General features: G+C 38.4%; 1 protein-coding gene and 1 pseudogene across 1 annotated transcript in view; one reads left to right on the forward strand and one right to left on the reverse strand.

Annotated features, from left to right (window-relative positions):
* TET1 (tet methylcytosine dioxygenase 1) overlaps window positions 1-15,444 on the forward strand; it is a 118,589-nt gene that overhangs the window by 65,926 nt on the left and 37,219 nt on the right. Inside the window, exon 3 of the mRNA XM_045291477.1 lies at window positions 12,529-14,836. Within this exon, the coding sequence (XP_045147412.1) occupies window positions 12,529-14,836 (2,308 nt within the window). The remainder of the gene's footprint in view (window positions 1-12,528; window positions 14,837-15,444) is intronic.
* LOC105978439 lies at window positions 1,896-10,571 on the reverse strand (annotated as a pseudogene).

Below are 15,444 nucleotides of genomic sequence, written 5' to 3' on the forward strand. Positions count from 1 at the left end.
TATAGAATTTAGTATTACTTAGAGACAAAAAAATTATCAGTAAAATTAGTGCATATTTTTTACATTTGTAAGGAAAAGAAGGACAAAAGTAGCAAGAAACATGCCATTACCATTCTTATTATCATTACAACAATAACAACAAAAACCAAACTCAGTTCTCCTGAGTCAATTTTGACTCATAACAACTCTTTGTGACAGAACCAAATTTCCCTTGTGAATTTTTAAGACCCCAAACGCCCTCCTGTGAGTTTTAGACTGTACCTGTTTACCAGAGGAGAGCTGTTGCTGGTTTTGAACTGTCCGACTTACTGCCGCCTTTCCCTTGGCCCAGGAACAGAGAGGCAGAGTCACCGAGGCTGCAAACAACAAAGGAGTTTATGGACTAGCTCGAGCTAGGGTCCAAGTCCCAGAGCACCAACACAGTGGCCCCCTCCGAGACGAGGACCCCAGCCTGGGGCACAAGCCAAGTTTTTATACTTTTTACAGGTCACATAAGCTGGGTGAAACTATCCCCCTCACTCTCCCATAGTTCAATGGCTTCATCCGGAGACAATTGGTTGTGCAGGTCTTTTTGGTTGACTGGCTCCACTTTCAGGATGTTCCAATTGTGGTCACTCAGAACTTTCCAGGTGCGGTCAGTGTTATTGTGTGGTCAGCGTCATTTCAGGGGAAAGGGTGACTTTAGACAAACGAAACTCAAGGCTGTTAGAGAAACAAAACTTAAAGCTGGAAAAACGGAACTTAGGCCTATTTTAAGAGGCTCGGCCTGTCATGGCGTCACTGCTGCCTTACACGACCATGCAGATTGCAGCTTGGTACGTAACCACTACACCAACAGGGCCACCCAGGAGAAGTAAAGACAGGACAACAAGTGTCCATGTAATCACCATCAACTAAAAGAAATGACCCTGAGTTTCTAAAAATAAAACCCAAAACCCTAAGTCAAATGAAATTAAAAGTCAAAGGCTGGCAAATGTGTCCACATTTTAATTTTGATACTTATTTCCCTCTGAAATTTTAAATTTGAACCAAGAACAACCTAGATAATTATCAATACCTATTTGTTGTCATCGTGACATTTAAAGATGATTGCATTACTTTAATTTTTATTTACTATAAGTGGAACAAGGTATCTCTTCCTACATTCCCTATCCCCCGATTTAATTTTCATTTTTCAAATGCACTTAGAGTTTTTGTTAAAATGAGCAATGTACAAAAAATCAAAAGTCCTGTTTTCTTCTGGCATTCTACCTCTTTATAATAACCAAATAAATCATTTGATGATTATCAGCATCGACTTATAATTATTATCAGATTATCGGTAATGGATTATTTCCTTTCACTTGCACACACAGAAGGGTCCATGATAAACTAGCTGTTTTGGCGGTTCATGGATTTTTATGGCCACATAGAATCCCCTTATTGATTATATCTTTACTTATCCCAGTGCTGTGCTGTTTTGAAGTTTCTCCTGTTACAATAGAGCCAAAGCAGATTTCAATAAGAATTTTTTTTTTTTGAAAAGTTAAAAATTCCTTAATTTTTTATTCCTGGTACCACTACCGCAATTTACAGGGCAATATACCTGATGTAATGAAAAGTCAAAGACAAAGCTACAACAGATAAAAGACCTCAGGAATGTACATCTAATTGACACTCCATTGCATTAATCAAGAGTGCACTTTTGCAAACTGTGGCTATGATAGTCCTGAACAAGAAGGGTTTCCTGTTGAAGCTGCAGTAACTTTTCTGACTATGGATCATCGCTCCTCTGTGGCAGATTTTACTGTTCCTCTGATGCATTTGGGACGACTGTCTCAGGGTAACCTGCAGCTTTCCCGACAGCACCTCGCTCTCTCTCCTGCTAAGAACTGTAGCTCTTGTCTTCTGAAATGTTAGAGCCCTCTGCGACCATATCCACCACTTCCACCACCACATCCATAACCACCACCGTAAGGACTGCCAGAGCGTCTTCCACCAAACCACCCCCCTTTCATGGGTCCATAATTTGATTGCTGTTGTCCACTGTAATTTCCAAAGTCATTATAGTTCCCACCACCACCATAGTTACCACCGCCAAAATGTCCTCCCTCATTGTAACCTCATGTAACATCATATCCTCCACCTCCACCATAGCCACCACCTTGGTTTCCATATCCTGGTCCTCCACCACCACAGCCCCCTCTACTGCTATAACCGGGACCTCCGCCATAGTTGTCACCATCACCTCCAAAGCTATTATCACCACCATCACCTCCTCCATAACTACCTCTGCTGCTGCCACCTCCACCACCATAGCCTCCTCTTCCACCAAAGTTCCCACCACGGCCAAAGTTCCCTCCGCAACCCATTAAGTTGCCAGATCCACCTCCACAACCTCTCTGTGATGCAGCAGACTGCATCTCTTGTTTTGAAAAAGCCCTTTTTACTTCACAATTATGCCCATTAATAGTGTGGTATTTGTGAACAACAATTTTATCAACTGTATCATGATCATCAAAATTTGCAAAGGCAAATCCTCTCTTTTCCCCACTCTGCCTGTCCTCCAGGACTTCTGTGGTTTCAATCTTGCCACACTTTTCCAAGTAGTCTCTCAAGTTATATTCTTCTGTGTTGTCTTTTATACCACCAACAAGCATTTTCTTCACTGTTAAATGGGCACCAGGCTTCATCGAATCCTCTCTTGAAACAGCTCTCTTTGGTTCCACTACACGCCCATCAACCTGGTGTGGCCATGCACACATTGCTGCACCCACCTCTTCAACACAGGAGTTAAGTCACAAAACCAAAGCCCTGGAGCGTTTTGTTTGGGGGTCTCTCATCACCACACCATCTGTGAGTGTGCCCCATTTCTCAAAATGTTTTCTTCAACTATCGTCTGTGGTTTCAAAGCTCAGGCCACCCACCAATCAACAGTTTCCGCAGCTGCTCGACTCCTTTGGATCATGACCCTCCCCGGGTGGCGGTGGTGACCGGAGTCGCCTGGGGGTGACCGGGCGGCGGTTTTACCTCCGTTTTGAGACTGGACTCGCCTCTTCCAACTCGAGTTCAATCTCAATAAGCATTCTTACTTATATTTTTTTACATTCATTTTCTTCTTAAATTGGTGTCTAAATCTGGAAGCTTTAAATTATTTTTAACGAAAAGGGAAAGGAGAAATTTCCGTTTTTGTTATGATTTGTTGAAATAAAAGGTGGAGAAAAAGAGGATCAAAACTTAATTCATGATGGGAATGTAACGATTGGCTGCTGAAGTTCGAAGACAGTTTATATGTGTGCGACATTTTAGCTTCATCACTCGGTTTCCACGTCCTCATCCTGGTTTCTCCTCAGGCTGGCCAACTGAGTGCTGGTCGCTGAGGAAAGGCGGTTTCTAGTGATGCTCCGATCTTTGAGGCTTTTTAGTAGTTGCCAATTGAGTACAAAGAGAATTGGAAATCCCCCAGATGCATCACCATGGGTGACCTGTGTTCTCTTTTCTATTCACTGTGTGTCTTAATGTGTTCTTAAACATTCCATCTTTTTATATGAGAGTTTCACAACATTTAGTGAAGGGACTAATACGATAAAAAGTAATATACTCATTCATTCAGTTAGAGAATTATCTTTAGGTTGGGTGGCCCTTGTTAAATTGTGCACTTTATCCTTGAGGTTGAAACTCTAACAATAAGAACAGTATACTCAATTATTATTTCAATAATCCATTATCACCTAATATCCAGTTCATATTATTTCCTCAGTTATTCCCAAAATAAGACATTTCAAAGATAAAGTTTTAGTGGGATATAATCCAAATATTATAGAGTGGTCACATCAAAAAGAGTTGTGCAATCATTATTACCAGCCAGTTTTAGAACATTTTTCTTTTTTCTTGTATTCCTTTTCTTTGGAGACAAGCCACACAGATCTATAGTCCAGGATGGCCAGGTGACCTTTCAAACAAATAAGGGCCATTAGTTAAGAAGACACAAATGTGGCCTCCCCAAACTTCCTGCCATCAAGTCCATTGAGAGCCATTGAGTTTCCAGGGCTGTAAATCTCTGGAACGTAGAGCCTGTCTTTACCGATTGGAACAGCTGGTGGTTTTGAACTGTTGAATAGGAGTTCCATTTTTGTTAAGAACTTCTGTTATTTTGTTTTGTTACTTACTATGCCTCCAAGACCCCTTTAAATCTATACAGAGATTATAAAGAGAGGCATGTCCCTTTTATCTGGGTAAGCATGGGGGGTGGTTAAAGAAAGTGTGATTAAACAGGTCACCTTTTTTCAGTGGAGATGACTAAGTGGTTTCTGGGGAGATGGGATGGGAAAACCTTGAATGATCTTGTGTTAAGTAGCAAATACAAGGCCACTTAAGACCAAACAAACCTACTGCCATCACGTCAATTCTGAGTGGCAGTGAACCTTATGTGTAGGGCTCCTGAAGCTGTACATCTTAAGTAGTTAGTTTAACTCCCCTCCCACTGAGTGGCTGATGTGTTTGCACCTAAAGGTTCGAGATCCTGCATTTACTCTACAGGGCCACCAAGCCACACTGGAGATGAGGCTGGTATGGTGACAGAGACGTTTTACACAATTTGGCCCACATTGGTATTTGGTTTGTTTGTTAGGTGGATTCAGATAGACTTATCTTCAGATGGAAGATTGCTGCTTCCATCCAGCAATTCTCAAAATCGAAGAAGCTAAGGAATTGTGTTGTGTTTTCTTAGTAAGTATTAGTAACTAAAAATATTCACTCAAATACTGATTGCAGCTCCATTTTTGCTTGAAGAACACTGCCTAGAAGTTAAACACATGGGGTTTGGAGGTCAGAAATCAGTCTCTGTGATTACTGTTTTTTTAAATCTTTTTATTGAGGGCTCTTACAGCTCTTATAACATTCCATACATCAGTTGTATCAAACATATGTGTACATGTATTACCAGCATCCTTACTAAATATTTACTTTCTATTTGAGCCCTTGGTACCAGCTGCTCCCCACCCCACCTCCAGTGTTTGTGATTATTGATATAAATTAATTTAAAACATATCAGAGCTTTCATTAACAGAAGAATATAAATATAAATGCTATTTATCTTAGTGAAAGCATATTGGATATTTCCTATGAAGTGCTTACAAGTATCGTAGCCAAAAACTGAACTCAGTGCCACCAGCTGGATTTTGACTACAATGACCCTGGAAGGCAGGATAGAACTGCTGTCAAGGCTGTAAATCTTTACAGAAGCAGAAAGCTTCATCTTGCTCCCAAGGAGAGGTTGGTGGTTTAGAACCAATGACTTTTTCATTAGTAGCTTAGCTCAATACCCTGTCTGCCACTAGGGCTCCATGTAATACTGCCTCATAAGTAGTAAATAACACAATACCAACTGCCCTTCCAGTCAATTCCAAAGCAGTAGTCCAATAACAGAGTACAACTGTCCCATAGGATTTTCCAAAGCTATAAATCTTTAAGCAGAAAGTGGGTTCAGACTACTACTGACCTTTTGATTTGAAAAACTGCTCCACTATACGCCATTTAAATAAATGGCAGACAGTTATTCTGAACTGTGGATTTGAGACTGGAATAATCAGGGTGGTATTGTCTGTTGAAGGACAAATAGTACATGACCCCACCCCAAAGCTAAAGTATTTGATGGAAGTTCTATAGCCCTCTGGCCAAAAATGGGTGGGGTTTTTGTTTTGTGTTCCCTAAAGAAGTAGTATAGAAAAGAAGTTTCCATCTATTGGAGACAATTGGGAAGCTTTTGAGCTGTCTGCTGCTGTAAAAGTGGGTGGGACTTTTTGATATATATTGGGTAATGGAGAATCAATGTTGAAAAGAAATGAAGCTGCTTCCATCCCTGGGAGACTTGGTAAACTTGGGAGTTTTCAGCCATGTCTCCTAGCAGGCCCAGGTTTCGAAGAGCCAAAAACCCGAGAGTTTCCAAGGTAAGGCCATACAAACGCAACCCCAAGCCCACTTGTTCCAAATCTATTCCAACTCTTTGCGACCCTCTATAGGTTTTCTGAGTCTAAATCTTTATGAGAACACATTGCCTTCCTCGTCTTTGGAGCTGGTGGTGGGTTTGAACCACTGACTTTATAGTTTGCCATGCGATGCTTATGTGACAGCACTACCAGATGCCCAAAGTAGAACAGATGGGGACCCCCAGATTCTAGATTAAACATGCTGTTGTTTTTGAATCCCACACTTGGTGTATATAGGCAGATTGAAAGGGCACAGAATTTTCAAAACCAAATTCATTGCCATCGAGTCTTGACCCTAAAGGAGAGGGTAGAACTGCCCTGTGAATTTCCAAGACAGTAACTTTCTCCCTCTGTGCTGGGCCAGTGGTTTTGAACACCTGGCCTTCCGGAGGTGCGTGAGCCCCCCAGTAAAATGATTCAAAACTGGAGACCAAAAACAACTAAATTCTGAATCAGCTACTCTGTTGGACAGGAAAAAAAATCTTAGTACAATTAGTGGTTGAGATTCATTTACTTGCTATCAGGTGTCAGGGTTTTGTAATTGCTTTCCATTGTATTCATCTATCACAAGGATTTGTCCAAGATACTGGAACTGTTTCTACCTTTGTGGCTTCTGTGAACAAGGCTACAATAAACGGTGGTCTTTACCTGCTGGAGTGCAACTTTTCAAGTGTTTGGGGTTTATAATGATCTCTAGATCTTAAGATAATTCAATTCCCAGCTCTCTGAATAATTGCCAAGTTATATGCACTTTTGCCAGTAATGCATAAGGTTTTAAGTGGATTTCTCTGCATTCTTTTTAAAAAAAATTAGTACTTTTTAATTATACTTCACTCTTCAAATTCAGTTTCCATTTTGCAATTTGTGAAAAAACTTTATGGCACTAGGTTAAACATTGATATTGATCAGCTCTTGTAAAGAATTAATCTCAGGAAAAGAAAAAAGATTTCATTTCAGAACCCAAAGAGGCAGTTCAACTCGATGCTATATCATTGCATTGAGTAGGCAAGTTGGCTGGGCAATTGGTTTTTTGTTTGGTTAATTAGTTTTATAAAAATTGTTCCAGGTCACATATTTTAAATGTGTCCATGAATCTAAATCCCCCACCCTCCAGTCTTATCCTCTTATCTTACCATTGTTTTTATGTACATATTGACCTTTTGGACTTTGACAGTTCATTGTTTATTTTGGTTCAAAGGTTAGACAGGTAAATTCCATTAAAGAGTAAATTTGATTCATAAATTTGGCTTCTCAAGATTTGGTCTTTTTGGTGAAGGGAGATATCACACAGGGCAAGATATGACAAAATAACAATTTATAAACTATCAAGGGCGCATAGGGAGTGGGGAGTGGGGAGGGAGGGGTAAAATGAGGACCTAATGTCAGGGGTTTAAGTGGAGAGGAAATGTTTTGAGTGATGAGGACAATGAATGCGCTTTACACAATTGATGTGTCTATGGATTGTGATGAGAGTTGTATGAGCCCCTAATAAAATGATTAAAAGAAAAAAAAAGATTTGATCTTTTTAAGGAATTTGAGTTTTGTTCTACAGTTTTTTTTTATATGCTATTCGGAACCTTTATTTTAGGTGTAGCAAGTTCTTGTCTCAGGTTTGGACTAGTTTTTAAGGTAATATTTTTAAAATCAAAGCAATAGTGGATAAAATGTGAGTCTAATTACCAAATGCCTTAGTCTCTTTCTCTTTGTTAAATGTTGCCTCCACCTTCATTGTACTCATCATTTATACTGATTTCTCTGTGTACATGGATATATATTATTTCCCGCTAGCACTGTGGGTTAAGTGTTGGGGTCATCCCAGCCATTCTGAGTAAGAAAGATGACCTTGTCTACTGGAGTAAACACTTATTGATAGCTCTATGTAAGTTTGCTAGGAGTTGGAATTAACTAGATGGTAGTGGGTTTGCTTCTTTTTTTTTTTTTTTTTTCAGAATGCATTCTATATACAAGTTCTTTAGCTTATTCATTTATAAGTAAACAAATGTGAACATTTAATTTTTTTCTTTTACTAATGTAATTGTCTAGGCCAGTAGTTTTTGTTTGATTTTTAAAATATTTTAAAGTGAAAGTTTATACAACATATCACATTCCATTTAATCCATTACAAATCACGTGTTAGTTTACAGAGTACAGTATTTGATTATCTACTAACAATGGAAAGGTTTTTACAGATAGTCATTTGGGTATTATCACTAATACCACGTATCATGCTGTACAGGCATACCTGTAGATAAAGCCCCCAAAACAGGATTGCTATATTGAAATGTAAATTGCATTTATAATTTTTTTCTTTCTACTTGAGCCCTTGGTATCAGCTCCTCATTTTTACCCTTCCCTCCCTTAAAAATTTTTTACAAATACTACACTGCCAAATTACCCTCAGTAAATTGAGTCTTGCATCCCACCAGCATTGTTTGATAGTTTCTGTGTCCTCTCAGTTTTACCAAACAAACCAATTAAACATTTCTATATTTGCCATTCTCTTAGGCATGTTATTTTAAATATTTATCTCATGTAATATCACTAATATTCTTTGCATTATAATCAATTCTAATTCATAATGATCCTATATAGCATTTCCTAAGTAGTAAATCTTTACCTGAGTAGCCAGCCTCATCTTTTTCCTGCAAAGTGGCTGGTGGTTTTGAACTGATAAGCTTGTGCTACTGTTCTATTTCGTTGATAATTAGTTCTCATTTGCTGATAATTTTAGATTTATTTTGTATAATGCTCATCACATCACTGATGGATAATTATTTTACAAGGCAGGAACCTCAAGTTTAGGTTCAGTCACATGAGTATTGTCCTCTTATCCCAACTGTCTCCAGGATTAACTACTAATAGCAGTTAGGTTTGTTTCTATTCAAAGTATGTGCACACACATTATTTAGCTGCATCATGCTTCTTTATGACACGAGCCATTTCACTTATCCATGCTGATGCTTCACTATTTCAGAATTGCAACCTTATTGAGTATTTCATTTTTTAAACTACTTTATTTGCTTTTGTTGCTGAGAATATACAAACCAGCACAAACCAATTCAACAATTTTTGTATTACAATTATATGTTTATATAATCAATTTATATTATGTTTTTTCATGTTGTACAACTTAAAATTTCACTTTTTTTGAGAGTTTGCCTCATTAACAAAATATCACTTTACTTTCAATTTCCTATCAGTTGATTCACTTTTGATCAGCCGAACTTGGATTTTTTTCCTTTTCCCCATAACCCACGAATCTATTTACACTGGTCACTCAGTTTCCATCTGAATGAGGTGTTACACAAGAGCAGGTATTTTCTTAGCTAAGGTTACTTGGCACTCTTCAATACAGTGAACCCTCGCCACTTCGCGCTTCGACTTCCGCGGCTTCACTCTATCGCGGTTTTTGCGTAACAGCACCCACTGCCTATACCCGCTCCTTCGGAGGAAAAAGACGGCGACCCACCTGTAGAGTACATCCCTTAAGTCATTTCATAGGCTATTGATTACAGTATTTGTAAGAACTATGTATCATAATACTGTATGTGAAATATGTAATACTGTAAACTAGATGCCATAAATAATATAATAAATGATAATTGTAACGTCCAAAATGTTTTACTGTATTTTCCCTTTTTCGTTTAATAAATTGGGTAATGCGAGTGTAATGGTGACTAAAGGGTGTTTTTTCATGTCCTCTATGCTCTAACTACGAAAATATTTGATTTACAAATAAGGAATCCTACTTCGCGGAATTTCATTTATCACGGTAGGGTCTAGAACCGATTAACCGCGATAAACGAGGGTTCACTGTACATGAGTGCATACCCCTCCCATGCTTTAGTGAAATGTATTTGCAAGAGTTCGGTGATTTCTCTCTCTATATATATGTGTGTGTGTGTGTGTGTGTACATGTGTGTATGTGTAATACACACATAGGTTTATTAAGACACAGTCCATATAACTTATAATTCAATAGTTCAATCAAAGTGGTGATTTCTTAAGGTACAAAAAGGAAAAAGCTCACTAGCTCTACAGAAATCTAGTGCTTGAAGGTTTTTTTTAAAAATACTTCTATTGGGGGCTCTTACATCCCTTATCACAACCCATACATCATCCAGTGTGTCGAGCACATTTGCACATATGCCGCCATCATCGTTTTCAAAGCATTCTCTTCCCACTTGAGCCCCTGATATCCGCTCCCCGTTTCTTCCCCTCCCCCCCTAGGTGTTCTATTCTTAAAGAGTGTGGTATTAGTAGTTGATAATATGTTAGGGTCAAATTTTAGTCGTCCCAGAATTTAAAGAGACCCAGAATTATAAAAGGCATGTTGGGCTATATCAGAATGTCTATTCCTTTATTTATGCTAGCTAATGAAACCAGTTAGCGCGAATGTCTTATGAAAATATTCTTTCAGTACACAAATCTTTAAGTCAGCGGTTCTCAACCTATGGGTAGCGACCCCGTAAGGGGGTGAACAACCCTTTCACAGGGGTCGCCTAAAACCATCGGAACACCTATTTCCGATGGTCTCCAGGCAGGTCCACCCACGTGCAGATACACCCACATACGAGTGTACCGGGCATGAAGACTATTACCCATGCTCACCATGCTTTAAGACAAAATTTCATTTATTTGTTATTAGAAAGAAATACTTCACAATCTATAATTACATATTTTGTGATGAATCACTATGCTTTAATTATGTCCAATTTGTAACATTCAAAATACATCCTGCGTATCAGATATTTACATGACAATTCAGAACAGTAGCAAAATTACAGGTATGAAGTAGCAACGAAAACAATTTTATGGTTGGGGGGTCACCACAACATGAAGAACTGTCTGGGCATCAGGATGGTTGAGAACCACTGCTTTAAGGGGACCGCAAGATCCTTTCTGCAGAGGAATGTATACTTTACAGTGACAGAGGAGTGTATACATTAAAGTATAGTTGTATAAAGACCCAGTGAGTGAGAATGCTGGGTAAGCGATTGACTACCAGATGCTTTGTGAGAGAAAGTTGAGACTATGAGCTCCCAGGAAAAATTACAGCATCAGAAAGTCCGTATGGAGTAGTATCAATCAGAATCTACTCCTAGACAGTGGGTTGGGTTGGGTTTTGTGGTTACTTACTTATGCATATATATAAAAAGAACATCATGTTAAAAAAACAATGCCCATCCAACCCCAATTCCATTTCCAGAGAAGACAATTACTATTAACATTTTAGGTATATCCTTCCAGATTTTTTTTTCCACCATGCAGACTACTGTTTGCTTTAAATGCTAAAGAGTTGAGGCATCGCCTACTGTTCTGTTAATGATGTTGTGGACATCTTTCTCAGTATTTTTCAATGTGAATAACCTAAACCATAAAAAACGAACTCATAGTGATCCAGGTTTTGGTAAAGTTGAGCATCATTTGACACTTAAGTGGCTTGTTTCCTATCTTTTTCTCACTATCCTTTTGACCCAGTCTTTCAATTGGGGGCACTTACATATAGCTCTTATAACAATCCCTGTATACATATATTGTCAAGCACATTTGTACAAAAATGTCTTCTTTCTAAAAAAAATAGTTTTTTCTTTCTATTTGAGACTTTGGTATCAACTCCTCATTATATCTTTTATATTATCTTGCATATGATTCTGTACATAGTCAAACATGAATCAAAAGATTCTTACGGAACTACTTTAATGAAATAGCTTCGTCTTATTTTTACATGTCTCAAAATAGAGTAAACAAAACTCCTACCTCCTCATAAAACTGTTTGTTACTGGGAATAATGAATTGTGATCAGTATTTTTGAAACCGTATTTTTTCCCTATTGAGTTTATTTAACTATACAAAGACTAAAATGTATTTTTTTTATACATGACAATACTTTTTCCTCTCAGGTATATTTTCCCCATTTAGATTTTGTAGTTATGTGGCAGAATACTTCAATTGTTAATCTGACTGAAGGTTTTAGTTGTATGAGTTAAGGACAAATCTTTCCCCTTTTCTCATTATTTTTAAAACTGCTAAATGTCCTACTATGTATAAACAAGAGCTTATCTAGTAAATTGTTTTATTATTATTATTTTATTAGATTAGTGTGGTGCTTTGGCCTATATTGAATATTTAAATATCTTATTGCATTTTCTTATCAAGAATCTCTTAATAAGCTTTTTTCTTTGAAAACAAGGTGACCATTGTTTCAGCTATATGTTTAGAATTTTTGAAATATATACATTATAAAATTGCACATAATGCTGACAAATTTTAATAATTTTTTTGGTTTTTTGTTGTTTTTTTAACAAATAATTTTTGAAGAACTTGAACATACCGATGTTCATGTGCTATGATTAGAAATGAGAAAGAATTTGATTTTACTATGTTTTGAGAAATAGTCTGAGTATATCATTGAGTCATGTTCATATATTTGATATTTTTAGTTACTGCCCTTTTACATTGTATCCACAGGGACTTCACTTTTCAGTTCTGCCATTCCTGTGGTTGTCTCTCAGACCTTCAACATTCAGGAATGAAAGTACTGTTTATGTTTATTTTACAGGCACAATTTGACAACAAACTAGTAAATGGCCCCAAGTCAGAATCCATGGAACACAGTAACTGTGGCCATGGGGAAGAACAAAGATTGGAGTTGAACCCATATCCCCTTGACAATGTAACCAGAACGGAGGAGAGCATGACAGGCATTGAAGTGGAAAAATGGACACAAAACAGGAGAACACATTTAAGTGATCACGTCAAAGGAGATTTCACTGCTCCTGTCACAGGAGCTGAAAAAGTGAAAAACACCGAAGATGACAAGAAAAAAGCCCCGCTTAGTGACCTTGAACCTCAAAAGCTACTATCACAAACTGTAAGAAACGGCATAAAAAATGTACACTACCTACCACTTGAAACAAATGTGCCATTTAAAAAAATTAATATTGAATTTGGCAAGGCACTTGAAAACAATTCCTACAAATATCTGAAAGACACCGCAAACCCTAACAATGTCGCGTGCTCCATAGCCACCAGCCAGAGCTGTGCGCATCTCAGCGCAGGAAGTAATGGCTTAGTCTTCCAGAAACCTGGCTTTAACGACAAGTCCGTTCTAGATCCCACACGCTTGAATCTTAAAAGTCAGCATGGTCTGTATAATAAAAGTGAACAGCCAAAAACTCCCGAGAGTATACCAATTAAAGAACCAAAGGATGGGTCTCCTGTTCAGCCGACTCTTTTATCCCTAATGAGAGAGAGAATGTTAACAGCGGAGCAGATGGTGGCCATAGAGGCCCTGACTCAACTTTCAGAAGCGCCATCAGAGAATTCCTCACCATCAAAGTCAGTGAAGGATGAAGAAACGGGCCAGAGAACTGCTAGCTTGCTTAACACCTGTAAAGCTTTCCTTTGCTCTGTTCGCAAAGACCTCCAAGACCCAAACTCTCAAGCTGAGCCACAAATCTTACACCATTCTCCATCTTTGGAAAAACAAAATTCATGCAATATGGTGGTGTTCAATGGTCAAAATAACATTGCCAATCCAAACAACAGCCTAGCTACTAATCGAGGATCCACTAAGGCACAGGTATATTCAAAACTCACGAGCTTAGTACCTCTGCTTAAATCAAATTCATCTAAAATGAACATCAACAAAAATGTTGCCCGTGGTAGAAGTCCGCTTGACAATCATTCTAAGGGTTTGCATCAGATCCCACCAAGAAGTAGTAAATTGGGAGGCTCTCTTCAATTAGTGCACAGCAGTAATAAGATGGACCTCGATCTGTCAGGTCAGGATGCGGTTCATAGTCAAATAGAGGAAGATGTTGCAGCACAGTTAACACAATTAGCCTCAAGAATTGAATTTAATTTTATAAAACCAGAGGACAAAAAATGTAAAAGTATATCAACGAGCCTTTCTGCATGTAATGCACAGCAAAAATGTAGTCAGGAAAAGGGCATAATAAAAAAGAAGCCACGCTCAAATGTTCAGAATAATCATGGATCATCCTTAACAAAGCAGAAGAGACAAGCTCAGAAAAAGAAAGCCAACCCCCCGAGTGATCAACGAAAAAAGAGGCCTGCAGTCACACCTAGCGTAGGCAGTGACCGGAAGAGGCAGGAACAGCTATCATCTGAGTATCTAAAGTTACATGGCATTTGGATGGGATCTAAATTTCAAAGATATGGACATGTGGGCCCACATCGATTTCCGATTCAGATGGGAACAATTTCTCCCCAACAGAAAGTATCTGAGCCACAAATTCAAACAAATTCTACAAGACAGCATAACAAATTATTCTCTCCCATCACTCAGATAAAGATTGAGAGATATCATCCTCAAATAGCACAGGAAAAGTTAATCAAGTTCGAACCTTTGGATTCATCCTTTCTATCCCCGTTCAAAACAGGGCAGGTGTTTATAGACAAAGGTTCCAGTTCTCAGGTACCATCAACAGGGATTGCTAATCAGAAAACTCATCCGTTGCCCCAGCCCCCCTTGACACTTAACCCATTTGCTCACTTCATGGCTGGCAAGGACCAAACACAGCATCAGCAGGATACTAAAGAGCACCTGGTGCATGAGAGGCTGCTGACGTTGCCTGGCATCTCTCATGAGAGACCTCTATCTGACCCAGCACAAATTCTCAGGAATGTAAATGCAGTAAGTTCAGGTGGACATGTAGTGGTTTCAACCAAAATGGAAGAGGATGTCTACTCCTTTAGTACTGGAACATCCACATTTTCTCCAGGACAGAACACACAGAAAAGTTTTCATGATGATGCCTTGAACTCCTTTACTCCTCCCCCAAAAGAACAGGGGTCCTCACCAAACGATGCTGATCCACCCACCTGCACCTGCACCTATCAGAGTAAGTGTTCAGTGGTATGGCTTCTTCTCCCTCTTGCTTCCTTCAGTAAGCCATTGCCACCAGTCACCACCGACTTCAGTTCTGGCTCACCTTGTAGACATGATTTTTTTTGCCTTCTTCATATTCAAGCTATGATGGACTTGTCTTTTTTTTTTTTTTGGTAGATGTTTATTGATTCTGCTGAGGTAAATTATAAATGCGATACATTTCTTGTATACAACAAAGATAAACTTTTGTTTTTTTAAGTAATTATTTATTTTTAGTACTCATTTTGTTGGGGACAGCTTAAAATCTTATGACAATCCATAGCTCAATTGTATTAAGCACATGTGTACATATGTTGCCATCAACATTTCTAAAACATATCCTTTCTACTTGAGCCATTATTAGCTCTTCTTTTTTCCCCATCCATCCTCAACCATCCACCCTCTTGAATATTTGATCAATTATACATTATTGTTGCTATTTTGTGTCTTTTTTTTCTAATCATTTTATTAGGGGCTCATACAACTCTTATCACAATCCATACACACATCAACTGTGTAAAGCACATTTGTACATTCATTGCCCTCATCATTTTCAAAACATTTCCTCTCCACTTAAGCCCC

The sequence above is a fragment of the Echinops telfairi genome, unplaced genomic scaffold (assembly GCF_000313985.2).
Source record: "Echinops telfairi isolate 266 unplaced genomic scaffold, ASM31398v2 ScPeMD7_70;HRSCAF=299, whole genome shotgun sequence".
NCBI classification, from domain to species: Eukaryota; Metazoa; Chordata; class Mammalia; order Afrosoricida; family Tenrecidae; genus Echinops; species Echinops telfairi.